A 15,967-nucleotide genomic window follows, 5' to 3' on the forward strand; every position below is an offset into this window, starting at 1 on the left:
CACCGCTGATCCCGCTGGTGGCACGCAAACTGCGGCAACACTCACTCGCACTAATCCTAGTTGCTCCCACATGGGCGAGACAACCATGGTACACAACATTCCTAGAACTTTCAGTAGTTCCTCATCAAAGACTGTGCCTTGCTCCCCATCTTCTAACTCGGAACCATAGAGAAATAAGACACCCAGATCCCAATCTGAGGAACCTAGCGATCTGGCTCCTGAGGTCTTAGAGTTTGGATACCTTAACTTGCCCCCAGACCGCATGCACATCATTAGGGAGGCAAGACGACCAACCACATTTTTTTTGTAAAAACAATTTTTATTGGCAGTCAAGTTCGAGATTAGCTTAGTACAAAGGATAAAACAATGCGGTAATAGCTGACATTTTAGGTGAACAGTGCAGTTCCGACAAGACGCCTTTTATATATAACATTCCCCCAAACCATTCCCTCCCTGTGTCCCACCCCCCTAGTCAGTGTGCCGTTGTCCTCTCTCTCAAGCAGCCGAGCGCCAACAGTGAGTTACCTCCCTGATAAGAACAATAGTAAAAGGTAAGTAGTGCCTATCAATGGGGGATCCGATCTCTCAGAACCTCTATCGTTACTTGTTGTTATTGCGTGCCTCGCTGGAAGTGGGGTACCCCTGAAAACAATGTCCCTACGGTGTCGCTACTCCCTCATCTTCGCTCAGTTCGCTCTCAGGCAGCTGGAGCGCAATCACTAGGGCCTCCCACGCTCTAGCTACCTCCAATGCCTTGTCCTTATCTAGGCGCCTAGCCTGTTGTAGCCGCAATGTGCTCTCCGTTTTCGCCCACCGCACCAGAGTGGTCCTCCAACGCAAGTAGCTGGGTCCCTGGCTAGATTTCCAGTGCATGGTGATCTCTCGTTTGGCTAGTATCAAGCCCAAATCGTAAAACTTACTGGTAACACGAGTACGGGGGTTGTGAGGGAACCATAACAATAAGCAAGCGCCCATATCCGCGTCAATCTGCCGGTCCGTGACAGCATTCAGGCAGGTCATCACCGCTTCCCAGTAACCAGCTAGCTCACCACAGGTCCAAAACATGTGTGCGAAGTCCGCTTCCGCTGTCCCACATCTAGGACCGAGCGAAGATGCACCTTCAAAATATTGCGAAATCTTAACTGGTGTTGGGTATGCTCGGTGGAGGGTGAAAAACTGGATCAACTAGAACCTGGCATTCCTAGTGCCCTTCCATGCCCGCCGCAATAGCTGCGGCCACGTCGACTCAGGGATCGGTCGCCCGATATCCCCTTCCCACTTGGCTCTCAGCCCATCCAGGGGCTGCAGGGTTTCAGTCGACAGCCTCCGGTAAAGGCAGGTGACGGCCTTGTAAGTACCAGCAGCCATGACCACATATTGACAGCACTCTGACGTCGGTGGTTCGGTGAGCCCTCTCTTCCAGTGTCTTCGAATACCGGCCACCAGCGAGGCGTGCAGCAGATAGTCACCTCTCGGGAGGTCTTGGAATGTGAGCAGCGACCCCTCTTTGTAAAGATCACCGAGCATTTGCAAGCCAAGCTCCTCCCGGGTCGCCAGCGCAGACCAGTCGCCGCCGTGCGGAAAGGCCGTGCACATCCCTAGCGGGATCTCAGGGGCATATGGGCGAGTGGTACCGGAGCGCCTATGGCAACGAAGCCAACCGCTATGAATCGTACGTTCCTCCAGAGTGAGCTGGGTGAGGTCCAATTTCTGGTCTAGGATTATAAAGGAGATGACATGTCTTGGAAATAGTCTGCCCACTACTCCCTCTGGACCTCGGAATTCTAAAGCCACTGCCTGGGTAAGCCACTGCAGCTGCGCTGCCAAATAATACCACTCGAAATCCGGGACTGCAAGTCCCCCGTCTGCCCTGGGGCGCATCAACGTGGCCAGCGCAACGCGCCGTCTACCCGACCCCCAGATGAACCCAGAGATTAGGGAGCGGAGTCTGTTAAAAACCGACGCCGATATCCAGATCGGCAGAGTGCGAAACAGATATAATAAACAGGGAAGTGCTACCATTTTCAGTAACGCCACTCGTCCCGCGACCGAAAGCGGCAGCGTCCGCCAGAATCCCATGCAGCCTCGCAAACTCCGAATCGCTCTGTCGACGTTACCCTCCAGGAGGGCCAACGATGAATGATAGATGTGCGTACCTAGATATGGGAGGCAGTGGTATTCCCATCGCAGTTCGCCCTCCGGTTGGGAGTCATCCGTCCCTGGTGTCAGCGGGAAGAGGCAAGATTTCCCCCAGTTGACTCTCAGTCCTGAAAGGTGGCCAAAATCCGAGAGCAAGCGCTCTGCCCCACGCAGGGAATCGTCAGTGTCCGCTAAAAACAGCAAACAGTCGTCTGCATAGAGAGAGATGTAATGGGTGTCGCCTCTCAGCGGAAGGCCTTCATACGCTCGGCCCATACGGGCGTGAGCGGCCAGGGGCTCTATAGCGAGCGCAAATAGTAGGGGGGACAAGGAGCATCCCTGTCGAGTCCCCCGACCTACCCTGTATGGGGCAGAGATGGTGGCCCCTGTCTTGACTCGGGCAGTGGCCACAGCATAAAGCAAGGCAGTCCACTTCACAAATCGTTCGCCCAGTCCAAAGGCCTCCAGTACCCGGAGCAGGTATGGCCACTCAACGCTGTCAAATGCTTTCTCGATGTCAATCGATAGGACAGCGGCACCCGGGTGGCCAGTAGCATCGCCCCCTCATGACCCGAAGCAGCCGACGCACACAGGTGGCGGTGGTGCTCTGGGGAATAAAGCCCGCCTGGTCTGAGTGCACCAAGGTGCGCATGTGGGCCAGAAGCCGCGTCGCGAGAACCATGCTCAGAATCTTATAGTCCGTTGTGAGCATGGAGAGTGGGCGGTAGGCCGAACGGGAGCCAGCATCGCCATCACGCTTCAGTAAGGGTACCACCAAAGCCTCGCGAGTAGTCGCAGGTAAGACCCCGGTGTCCCAGGCCTCCCGGTAAACCGCCTGTAATCGCGGTATCAGGACATCCGTGTAGGCTGCGTAAAATTCAATCGGTAGCCCATCCGTGCCAGGGGTCTTGCGGCGAGCCATGTGTTTGATGGCCACTCTGATCTCTCCTTCAGAGATATCCCCGCCCAAGCTGTCCGCGTGTTCCGGGTCAAGCTGGGGCAGCTGCGCTGCTAATAGGAACTCATCCAGCTCCACAGGCGTACGTGGCATCTTGCTCCTATAAAGGTGCGCATAATATGTCAAGAATTGATCGTTGATCTCCGATTGAGTATAAACCATGTGTCCCTCCGGGGTGGCCAGATCTACAATCGGAGTGCCTCGGGTCCCAGGACTGGCCAACCAGGCCAGCAGCGAGCCCACCTTGTCTCGCTCAGCATGAGCTCGAACAAGAAACTCCTTATAGTCAAAGCAGCGCAGCTTCTCCATCGCCGACGCCACTTCCTTCCGCGCGGCCGAAACCGCTCCGTGAGCCTCAGGAGTCATGTGACTACGTCGTTCCTCCTCGCGTAAGCGAACCTCGCTTCGCGCAACATCCTGCAGGAGGGTCTTACAGACTCCCGCGGTAGCCGAAATACAGACGCCCCGAACTACCACCTTAAAGGCGTCCCACTCTAGCGCCCTACTTGAAGCTGTGCCCACATTAGCATCGAAATAGCCTTCCACCCCAATGCGTACATCGGCCTTAAATGCCGCGTCCTCCAACGCCAACGGGTTTAACCGCCACGTCGGGATAGCTTGGCGTTGCCCCGTCCATTGGACCACTACCAAGCAAGGGTTATGGTCGGATATTGTTTTAGCCAGGTATTCGCTGTGGCGGACTAAGCACTGAGCATCCGGTGAGCAGAGAATGCTGTCAAGGCGAACATGCAGAGCGTGTGGGGGGAGTAAAAGGAAAAATCCCTCTCTGTAGGGTGTTGAGTTCGCCATGCATCAACCAGGCCCCAGCTACTTTGCCACTCTCCCCTACTCTTCGCTAGTCTGTGAGCTGCCGCCTGCGCCAGTGGTGGGTGAGATCTATCTAATTCCACATTCAATACAGAGTTAAAATCCCCCCCCTAGTAGGACCGTATTGGCTAGGACTGTCGCCAGTTTCCCGGACAATCGCGCAAAAAAGGCAGGCTGTTCCACATTTGGGGCGTAGACGCTGCAGAGCGTCACGTCCCTCCCATCTAGGCGGCCCTGTACAGCCACAAACCTCCCCTCAGGATCGATCACTGTCACCAAGGGTTGGAAGGGGACCCCCACCCGCACCCAAATCAAAACTCCCCTTGCAAAGGGCGAGTATACTGTGTAAAACAGCTGTCCCCGCCACCTGCGCTGCAGAGCCCGCCCCTCTGTGTGGTCAATATGGGTTTCCTGCAGGAAGGCTACCTGAATTCCCCTACGAACAAGATAGGCATGCACCTTGTGGCGTTTCAGCATGGAATTCAGTCCCCGCACATTCCAGGTCACACACTTCAGCTCAGGTAAGGTCCCCATTCACAATAGCAAGTACAGTTCCGAATAAAGAAAAAATCTTGGGCACACTGACAACACCCCAAAACCAGAACCCTAAGACCACCCAACAGTCCCGCGTCCCACCCATCCCCAGAATAGGCCCCAAACAGTAGAAACCCATCCAAAAGTCAAAATCCCAAGAAGAACAGTCTCTGGTAACTACCAGAGTCCCACAATAGGTGTGAGATGGGGGGGTGGCTTGTCGCTATTTCCAACAGACCGCAAGCTACATACACCTCCCGACCGGCCCTCCCCAGTGTGCCCTAGGTGCCCCACATCCCCACCCCGTCAGCGGCAGGAGCCACTAAGTGCGCAAGGCAGCCGCCCAACAACAGTTCCCTGCCCGCCCGGGGTACATGTCTCTACCCCAAACACAAATCAGGAACACAGCAGCCTATACAATACCACTTCGGGGGGGCATTAGGATCATTCGTCCAGTAAGTCATCTGCAGTTCCAGGTGTGACATGGGGCGGCCCGGGGCCACCAGCGCCCGACTCCTCCGAAGCCGCCTCCTCAGAGCCCCCACGGGAGCCCGACTCCATCGCTGACGTCGATCCCACTGTCTTGGAAATGGTAGAGACCGCCCGGAGGGCCTCCCTGCGTTCCAGCTCAGTCTGTGAGACGGAGGGTGTCCGAGCATTCCGTGGTCGTCTCCTGGGTCTCCTGTTCTGCCTAGGTCCCGGTGCCGCCCTCCATGGCTCCCCAGATGTCAGATGAGCATCCGCACCGGTCCTGTATAATTCCAGCCAGTCCCATACTTCGTCGGGAGAATCGTAGAAGGAGGATTTACCTTCCATCATGATCCGCATGCGGGCTGGGAACAAGAGAGAGTAACGGATACCCTCCTCCCGAAGAGCCTTCTTGACTGCCAGAAAGGTTGAGCAGTGCCTCTGAACCTCAAGAGAATAGTCCGGGTAGATGGAAACCTGGGCGTTGTCCACCTTATAGGGCCCCAGTGCCCGCGCCTTTTGCAGAATAAGATCACGGTCCCTGTAGTGCAGCAAGCGCGCCACCACCGGCCGAGGAGGCCGACCCTCAGCTGGGGGCCGAGCTGGCACCCGGTGGGCGCGCTCCAGAGTGTAGAACGGCATCAGACCCTCCGGGACCACCACGTCACGCAGCCAGGACTCCAGATAGCCCAACATGTCTGCCCCTTCAATGTTTTCAGGCAGGCCTACCACGCGTATATTATTGCGGCGGTTGCGTCCCTCTGCATCCTCCGCCCTCTGTTCCAGCAGGTGCACCCGTTGTTGCAGCTCCCTCAGCGAAGCCTCAGTCGCCTTGGCAGTGGGTTCCAGTGCGTCCATCCGAATCTCGGCCTGCTTGACCCGGTCCGCTAGTTTGCCGTGGTCCGCACGCAGAAGCCCCAAACTCGTGGATACCTGACCGATGTCATGGTGCAAGGCCTCTCTGGTGTTGGCGATGGCCTTCAAGATCTGCTCCAGTTGGCCCTGCGGTAGGCCAGTCGCCGATCCATTGTCCATTGTGGAGTCCTGACAGCTCGCCGTTCCCCCCACAGCGTCCGGAGGAGGTTTTAGGCGCTTCCCCATGATGGTAGCCGGTCTCAGTTCTCCCCGATAGCAGGTGCAGGGCGTCCCCCCCCAATCAAGTCTGCCGAGGGTGCACGCTGCGCCGGTGGGCCAGCACACAAGCCTGCAAGTCCAAGGGACACTCCTCGTGTCGCGCACGTGTCGGCGCTAAGGGCCTCCAAGTCCAGCACCCCACCACCAGCCCCGGGCCGACGTGCCCCGTAGCCCAGGACAGAAGCCGCGAGGAGGCCCCAAGGGTGAGCCGCCCCTCCGGTTCGAGGAGCAAGGCACCTGGCAGGCGGCAGTCTGTGCGTCCCCTGTGGTACGGCGGCGTCAGTGGCGGGCTGCCCCGGGCCCGGCCATGGGAGGGTCGAAGATATGCACGCCAGGCGAGAGCTGCCCCCCGGGTGCAGGCCTCGCTATGTTCTTAGGCCCCCAGTCCGGGCCCCAGCTCCCCACGCCAGCAGCAGCTAGTAGGGTACCACAGGATCAGGCCGCTTCGGGGGCCCGCAGCGCCGACCCTTCAGGCCTCCCGCCGTAGGCAGGGCACTCCGGCTTCGCAGGGCAAGTATCCAGTGCTGGCAAAGCACTCTCTGCAAGGTGTTGCAGGATCGGGCCCGCCCCAATCCCGCATCCCGCGTCCAGCGCCCAGCAGGCCCCCGCAGCCACAGGAGACTTCCAACCCTCTCACCTGCAGGCGCTTCCAATCAAGTCCCTCCGCCGTTCCACTTCAAGGCAGCCCAGGCACCGCCGTCGCCGACTGTCCGTGAATCCGCGGCTCCGACTTCCTTGGCGGCCGGCGCGCCCCACCGCAGGTCGGCCTCCTGCGTAATCGACGCCGGGGATGCGGCAGAGTGCACAGGACGCAAAAGATGGCCGGCGCTGCCCGCGAGACCTCGGGCGCGGCGCGGCCCCACACCGCCGCTGGGTCGACCTCTCCGCCCCCGATCAGGCCACACTGTCCGCGGGTGGGGATGCGGTTAAATCCAGGGCATCAGGGTCATCAGGATAAGGGATAGCAGGATTATCGGGGAAGGCCGCCTCTGAGCTCAGAGCTCACCCGTCCATTTTCTTCGGCGGCCAAGCCACGCCCCCAAGACGACCAACCACATGAGCGTGCTATGCAGCTAAATGGAAGAGATTTGTTATTTACTGCAACAATAACCAAATCAACCCATTAGACGCTTCCATATAAAACATTATATGTTACCTGCTGCATTTACAAAGAAGTAACTTAGCATACTCTTCTATACGACTACACCTTGCTGCTATAGCAGCATACCTTCAAAACAGGCAACACCTTTCACTGTTTAGAGTACCAGCAATCAAAGCCTTCATCGAGGGTTTAAAGAGGGTGATCCCTCAAAGACACCCCCCTTCCCCAGTCTGGAATCTAAATATAGTGCTTACCAGACTCATGGGACATCCTTTCGAACCTTTACACTCATGCGAACTACAATTCTTAACGTGGAAGGTTGCATTCTTAGTTGCCATTACCTCACTCAGAAGAGTGAGCGAATTACAAGCACTAACAATTCATGAACCTTTCATGCAGGCACATGCTAACAAGGTGGTTCTTAGAACAAACCCCAAATTCATGCCTAAAGTTGTATCCAATTTCCATATCAATCAAGCAATTGAACTGCCAGTATTCTTTCGGAATCCAGTCAGTAGCTGAGAGAGCCCTACACACACTAGATGTAAAAAGAGCTCTACTTTATTATGTGGACAGAACTAAATCATTTAGGAAGGCAAAACAACTATTTGTTCCTTTTGCACCACAACACAAAGGAAATCCTATTTCAAAGTCCGGAATAGCCAGATGGATAGTTAAATGTATTCAAATATGTTATCTCAAAGCTAAACGCACTTTAACCGTCCCCCCTAGAGCACACTCTACACGGAAAATGGGGGCATCCATGGCTTTCCTAGGAAATATTCCCCTTGAAGACCTCTGTAAGGCAGCCACTTGGTCCACCATACACACTTTCACTAAACACTACTGTGTAGACGTGCAAGCAAAACAGCAAGCTGCTGTAGGCCAGGCTGTCCTCAAAACTCTTTTCCAAACTGCTGCAGCTGGCACAGGTGGCCACCGCTAGAGGAGATACTGCTATTCAGTCTATGCACAGATATGAATTCAGCAGCCCACATGCCTCGAACGGAATATGCTACTTACCAGTATGCATCTGTTCTTGGCATGTAGGGCTGCTGACATTCATATCGCCCGCCCTCCTCCCCGGTGCCTGTCGCAGCTGCAGCATTATCTCTGGTATGGCCATCTCTTACTTTCCTATCTCCATCTCTGCCATAATGGCGAAAAACAATCTGAGGATGGAGAAGATGCCCATGCGCACTGTAGTCCAGGGGAGGAGTCACCTATCTCGTGATACTTCGAAGACTCTTCCAAGACAACAAAGTGCAATCATCCGGACCCAACACTAGGTGGCGATCTATGCACAGATATGAATGTCAGCAGCCCTACATGCCAAGAACAGATGCATACTGGTAAGTAGCATATTCCTTTTTTCCGCCATCGGGTTAGGACGGATTGCGCCGGAGCTATGTGCATCCTCTATGCATTCGCAGACGGTGGAAGCGCAGTTAACTCTGCATTTTCTGTTCGGTGAATCCAACGCTTTGTCGTGATCGCCAGCCGTCAGATTCAAGTTTTCTTTGACAATTCCGTTTGGGTCTACTTCCACATGAGGGCCCTCTTCCAAGTTCCGCTGAGAAGATTGTGCTCCTTGTGATTGAAGGGAAGAAAAATAGACTTTTTAGAAAGTGTCATAGATTGTTCAAGAATAAGAAACCATAGAGATGGTGGCAGAGGCGGAGTACTCTGCAGATGAGGAGCAGCAGCTAGAGATAGACGAAGAGGATGTTCCCATAGAGGGGGAGGAGGTTGCTCCATCTTGTGCAGTCTGTATTATGTTGCTTCCGATGACTCCAGCCAACATGAGGAAAACTGCAATGAGTCGGTGATGTCGGCTGTGGAACTTCTGGAAGGTCAGACAGCATCGGGTTCGGGCCCTTGACTAAGACTACACCAATGGCTGTGAGTACCCAAGTCCCCAGAACCCCCAACCATACCAAAAGACAAACCAAAAGACTACCCCCAGAGCCCTCCAACCATTGCCTTGGTGCACCACAGCCTTCGGGTTCTGGCTGACATTGAGAGCGTGCCATGGAGCCAAGACAGGATGAGACTGCGCTCGTTCCTGATCGAGCACCAGCCCACAAGGACAGACCTATACAGGACACAGAGCCCTCACAGAAGCATTTAGTACTGACAAAGCCTATGACATTTGCACAGCCTGTGGCACCAACAAAACCTTTGATGGTCTGCACTCCATCAGGGTTGACAAAGCCGTTGGAGCTGACCAAATGTATGACATCGACGCTGCATACCCAGTTGGAGCCGAGCCATAGATTAAAATGAGAGCTGTTGGAGCAGAAACATATGTCAACTTCACAGAAACCATTGGCATCCCACACTCTAGCAGAGCACAGGAAGTAAAAGACTGATTATGACACGGGCCCAAGAAAGTAAACAACATCCATGGGGATATGGAGGGGAATATTTTGAGAACCTTCAAGACATGATGGTTAAAAAATGTTCTCTGGAGGTAAGACATTTGCCTGATAGGGCCCACAAATGGAAAAGGCTGGACATTGAAATATAACCGGCTCTTCCAAAGAATTGTATGGAGCATAAGGCCACTAGTCTTATGCCACTTGACACTGCACCACCTCCACAACCTGTCGCCATCATTCACACATTCAGGTGATGCAGACGCAAGGAGCGCTAGTCATTTTACTCCTGGCACAGATACACAGGAGCCCCTTCCTAAAGCCCATTCCTCCTACCATCGTGTCATTCAGCGTGCTGCTGAATACCATAAAGTGTAGATGTGTACTAGAGAGTAAGAAACCAACTTCTTAGTCAAGACAATCTCCAAGACAGAATGCTACTTTCAATACTAACAAATAATAGTGTCCGTGCTGAAAGTCTTCACAGAGTTATTCAAAGACCTGGTAAAATCTAGGGTACTAACACCACACATTGAACGGAAATACAAGCCTTCCCCTACTGACCCACTTTATATCAGGGGACACGCGACAGCTGACTCCCTGATTGTACCAACTACAAGGAAGAGGGCAGCTTCCCAGAGTACTGAAGACGCACTTCCTCCTGATGAGGAAAGCAAGCGCAGAGATGCAGCAGGAAAGCCGGCTGCAGTGGGTCATGCCACTCATTGACGCGAGTTTGCAATGGGGTAGTAAGAGGGCCACTTGGGATGACATGGAAGAGTTGTTGGGACATCTCCCAGAGCAGTACAAAAGGAGAGAAGAGTTAGTCACTGAGGGTAGGCAAATTTCAAATGCAACTACTACCTAGATAGTGCAGACTCTGCAGCCAGAGGGATAAACTCTTCAATCCTTCTGGGTATACATGCCTGGTTACGCATCTCTGGGTTCAAACCTGAAGTGCAACAACACTTGCTTAATGTCCCATTTGATGGTGAACATCTCTTTGGCCCAGATGTAAATTCCCACTTAAAGAAAATAAAAAAGGATACAGAAACTGCGAAATTTAGGGGGCACTGCAGTCCACTACCCACTTCAGCAGTCCTTTCGTAGATACAAAGGCTGAGGGCCCTCCAATGCCACCACCCCTGACACAGACATATCAAAAGCAGCAGCATAAATTTCACCAGCAACGGGGTAAAAGTTACTACAGAGGAGGCTTTAAGGGGAGTAGCCAGAAGGGCTGAGGTAGGGGAACTTAGGAAGGGAGCCGCCACCTCCAAGCAATGACTTACCACACATTCTCCCTGGAGACGCAACACTCGTCTAGAGAAAACTGCAGCAATTTCACCAACTATGACCAGAAATAATATCAGACCAGTGGGTACTGTCCATCATCTGTCATCGATACTGCCTGGAACTGACCTCCAACTCCCCTAACATTCCTCCTTTCAAACAGACCCTCAGACACTTCATTGTCTCAAAGAGGAAGTAAAAGCTTGCTTGTATAAAGGTGCCTCAGAGCCTTCTCCACACAGGCATCACAGCAAGAGTATATTCCTTATACTTTTTAATCCCCTTAAACAGACGGGATGTTCAGGCCGATACTGGACCTACGCCCTCTCAATTGTTACATTCTATCAGAACACCTTCACATGATGACACTACAGGATGCTGCCGTTACCAGTTCAAAGTGTTGCCATTTGGGATGACGACAGCACCACGTGTGTTTACCAAATGCCTAGCAGTGTTTGCAGCCCATTTGAGAAGACTTAACATTAATGTCTTCCCGTGTCTCTCCGGTTAACTGATTTTGAGTTCTAGGCAGAGTAGCCTGCAGGATACATGGGCCACCATCAATCTTGTTCACAAATTTCAGGTTGACAATAAATGCCACCAAATCATATTTACAGCCTCTTCAGATACAGCCCTGTCTAGGAACAATCTCGATTCAGTCTCAGCCATAGCATACCCTGATGCCCAGAGGATTCTCAATCTCCAGAACGAACTGGCTCTCTTTCAGCCCCATCATCATCTGCCTGTCAGAACAGTGATGTGCCCTTTGGCCATAATGGCCTCCTTTATAGCAATAGTTCATGACACGCTCCAAATGTGCCCCCTATAGGAGTGACTAGCATCTCAGTGGTCATAAGCGGGGTTAGTTTAGGGCCAGATGTACGACCATGACAATTTGCGACACACAAATTGCACTCGATTGCGAGTTGCAATTTGCGAGCCGCAAAATGCCATGCACAACAGTGTCTGAGACACTGTTTGCGATTCCCAATGGGGTTGCAAATTGCATGCCTCATGAATATATTTAAGGCACTCGCAATTTGCTTTTCCCATTGGGAATGGCTGGCCCTCCCAGGGATGGTGGCCTGCTGGGCTCAGAAGACCTTCATGTCTGGGACTGCTTCTAAATAAAGCAGTTTTTTTATTTTTTAAATGCAGCCTGTTTTCCTTTAAAGGAAAACGGGATGCATTTAAAAAAAAAGAAAATTAAACGTTTTGTTTCATTTTTTAAGGGCAGGTAGTGGTTCCTGGGACCACTGCCTGCTCGTAAAAAATATTTTCCCCTGCATTTGCAAAGGGGAAGGGGTCCCCTGGGGACCCCTTCCTATTTGTGAGTGCATTACCACCGGTCGAAAAACATTTATACATGGGGTAGAGAGTCGCTATTAGGTTGGGATGCCCTTGAAATGCCCCTTCCTAATAGTGAGTCGCAATTCCTATTTAGCGAGTCATAAATAAATTGCGACTTGCTAAATAGGAATTGTACATGGCCCTATTCATTTTTGCATGCACAAATGGGTCGCTGACCTCCACCTCTCCCACTCAATCCATATCTGGTCAGTAAACTCAGACAGACATCTCTCAAGATTATTCTAGTAGCTCCCACCTGAGCGCAACAAACCTGGTTCACAACGCTTCTGGAGTTGTCCCAAGAAATTCACGAGAATATCCCCAATATACTAGACCTCACTCACACCAAGGGCAGATTCAGGCATCCAAACAACTCAATCTGGCTTCTAAAGTTGTAGAGTGTGAATACTTGCAGTTGCCTCCAGAGTGTATGGACTTTCTACAGAAGGCAAGACATCCAACCACAGAAGCTTGTTACGCAATTAAGTGGAAACTCTTTGTACTTTACTGTATAGCCTAGCACATAGACCCTTGTGTGCCTATTGTACTACAGATGGTATGTGTGAAAAAGTGCCTCTTTTGATATGGTTAGCCCCCACTTTTTGCTTGGTTTTGATGTGGTTTCTACTGTAGTGCACAGGGTCCCTACCAACATGGTTCCCTGTGCCAGTGCTTCTTCCCTAAGACATACCCCCAATTGATACTTCTGCCCTCCTGTAAGTGCCTTATAAATGGTACCCTAGTACCTAGGGCCTGGGAGCTGAAGAGGGCACTTTGGGTTTTACATTGAACCCTGTACACCTTTGGAGAACCCCTGAACTCTGTGCACGGTATAACCACCTAGTGGCATACCATATACAGAGCCAGCTTCCTACAACTGGTTAACTGTTCAAGGATGGCGGAGGTGCCACGTGAGCAACTGTGATCTGTTAAAGCAGATGTCTTTATTTCCTTTAATTGCTACTTATTTCTTTTGTTGCCCTAACTAAAAGTGGGCAGAGACACTTTGCAGCCTCTTTACAATGTATTTGTTAGAAAAAACACAGTTAGTGTTCCAAAATATATTGTGTATGGTGCAGAATCAAGATGTTAGTGGCTTCAAGTTCAAAATCCCCTTTGATACTCTGATCTGGTGAAAGCACTTTTTTCAAATTGGCGTGTGCTGATTTGTCAATCTTTTTTCCCCCCCTATTTCACTGTTTAATTATTTGGTTCTACTGACTGGGCAGGTGTAATGTGGGAGAAATTACTATCTTTAATTTCCATCAGAACGTGATATTTAGAAGAGGTTTTTGTGGTACTTAAATTGAATTTTTCTTTTTTTTGGTTTTTGTTTAGTCCTGACTCGACCTACGAGACAATGGTCAGCAAGTGGCCTGCTGTGTGGGTGAAGATCTCTTCCTCGTGGGTCTGCATTGTGCTTTACGTATGGACTCTTGTGGCTCCATTAGTTCTCACCAACCGCGAATTTGACTAATGGCACTTCCGCACCTGAAGACTTCAGTTTTCTCTTCAGCGCTCGTTTGAAAATGAACAACAGTATTTCAGAGTTTAAACATATTAATGTATATATGTGTGGTTATCAAGAAGTAGAATCTTGTATTTGCATGAATATTAGGTCATATTGCTTTGTGAGTGTATTGAAGCTATAAATGATGAGAATTGCCAGAGAGGCAAGACCTGGCAACAAAACCTAGCAGTAATATATTGTGAAGGAACACACACTTTACTCAAAAGCATGTCTTCAAATTGGGCAACTGACTGATTACTACAGAGTATTATTGCAAAAGGCAAACATTAATTGTGGTAGGATGCAATGTCAACTAAGTGAAAATGCCTTAACAAATGTGCCCTTTGTTGGGGATGCACAGTATAACTGAGTTTTTAACTATTTATTGTGGATGTATACACTCATCCAGGGCTTGTTTGAGTATTTCCAAAGTTGGTTGCGTCATTGTGGGTAATGCTGGAAACTTGAGCCAACGCTCCACCTGAACGCCAGCATTCGTATTTCATTGGGTGTGTTTTGTACTCTGCAGGTGGAGATATGTGTTGAAAACAGTTTGTTCTTTTGCAGTCTGTTAATCTAAGACGCTGAAAGGGAAATGTTTTTATCTCAATAGGTCATGGTATGCATTTGTTTTCAATTTGTCCAAGATATTTGGGAATCTATGAATTGGTGTAATTTATCTCTGTGCATTATCGCTCAGGCAGTTCAATTTTTGGATGGCCTTGAGTGATCTGTATATACTTCAGCCAGTTTATTGTATACGTTCTGTTGCATATAGATACCAATTACAAAACATATTCTGCTCTGATTTATGTGTGGTATTACTGCCACTTGTTGTCCTGTGAAAATGTTTCCTAAATTATTTGTTTCCTTTGTTTCGTTCCCCCTTTTTTCTTTGCTTTTCTTCCTTCACTTGTTATCATTCATATTTTTTTCTTTCGTTCTTTTTTAACCATTTTTTTCTGTTTTCGGTTATTTTGTTCTACATAATTCTGGAAACCTCTCACTGGAAGTGATGTTTTTTATTAGAACTGTAGAACGTTTTATATCATTTATATATTGTGTACTAACAGTTATGGTTCTGTTTTACAGCTGGTATACTATATGTGTGTGTGTACAGTGAATAATACAACTGCTTTAGTTGGTACCATGAAGTGGCTTGATTTTGAACTTGGTCCGCTTCTCTTTGTATATTCGGTATAATGTCTGTGTTTTCCCAAATTCAGGAGAAATTGACTGGTTGAGGTTGCCAATTGAATGTATTTACTAGTTTGAAGTTTTGAAGAGCTACAAGGCTGGGAAAGCTAGAGAGGGTTCTGGCATGTGACATGGTGTGCAAGAGTTGGAGGTAAATGCTATAGGTTTTCATTTAAATGAATGGGGGTAGATTGCCATCTAAATGTATTTACTGCAACATAACATAACTGCACATCAGCTTATTTAGTTAGCAAAAAGTAAGTACTTTAAGATAGCTAGAAATCACACATCATATTCCTCAATATAATAAGAATGCATTAAATTCAATGTTTTGTTGTATTTTAAATCGTAGGAAAAATGAACCAAGCTGTGTGTTATTTTAATTAAACAATGGGGTGCTATCTGCTACTTAACTGGAGTACATAGCAATTGCTGTTTCTTGGCCCTGTTATTTGTCCATTTTTGCAGTTAATTGTGTAGTTACCTTACAAGTATGACCTGCAGCAGTTCTGGTTTTCTCCTCTATGATTGTATGGCCGATACTGTCAATTAATGTAACCAACTTGGTCTTTTTTAAGGAGCCTTTTTGACTATGCTTAACATACTTGCTGGAAGCTATTAAGATTATTAGTATTACTGATAAGTTAATAAATAGTAAATAACTCTTGCTTTTCAAAAGTATGCAAGGAGAAGTAATGAAAGTTGATAACCGCAGGTTGTAAATAATTGATCTGCTACCAACTAATAAACCTAAATATATACAGAATTGTTTTTCTCATTGTTTGTGCCCCAGAACACTATATCAGTACACACACACGTAAAACAGATACACTCTTGTGGCAGTGCGATAAATATTTTTTTAATACGTTATCCCTGGTACAGGTCTTTAATACTTTCCATGTTCAATTTGATTTTTGGTCTGAAACTTTAGTACACCTGTTACCATCCCAATGTGAATATCACATTGAGCTGCTGTAGCCTATACAAAAAAGTCTGTGCACCTAACATTAACACAGTTGATGGTAGGTAACATTCTCATTAAAATGCTAAAGGGTGTGAGTCTTACACTTTCCAGG

At 49.7% G+C, this 15,967-nt stretch overlaps 1 protein-coding gene across 1 annotated transcript in view; it reads left to right on the forward strand.

The window, feature by feature from the left end:
• SERINC1 (serine incorporator 1) overlaps positions 1 to 15,657 on the forward strand; it is a 164,633-nt gene extending 148,976 nt beyond the window's left edge. Inside the window, exon 10 of the mRNA XM_078648461.1 lies at positions 13,523 to 15,657. Coding sequence (XP_078504587.1) covers positions 13,523 to 13,661 — 139 coding nt within the window. The 3' untranslated portion in view covers positions 13,662 to 15,657. The remainder of the gene's footprint in view (positions 1 to 13,522) is intronic.
• Positions 15,658 to 15,967: the final 310 nt, after the last annotated feature.

This window comes from Lissotriton helveticus, chromosome 6 (assembly GCF_964261635.1).
Source record: "Lissotriton helveticus chromosome 6, aLisHel1.1, whole genome shotgun sequence".
Lineage (NCBI taxonomy): Eukaryota > Metazoa > Chordata > Amphibia > Caudata > Salamandridae > Lissotriton > Lissotriton helveticus.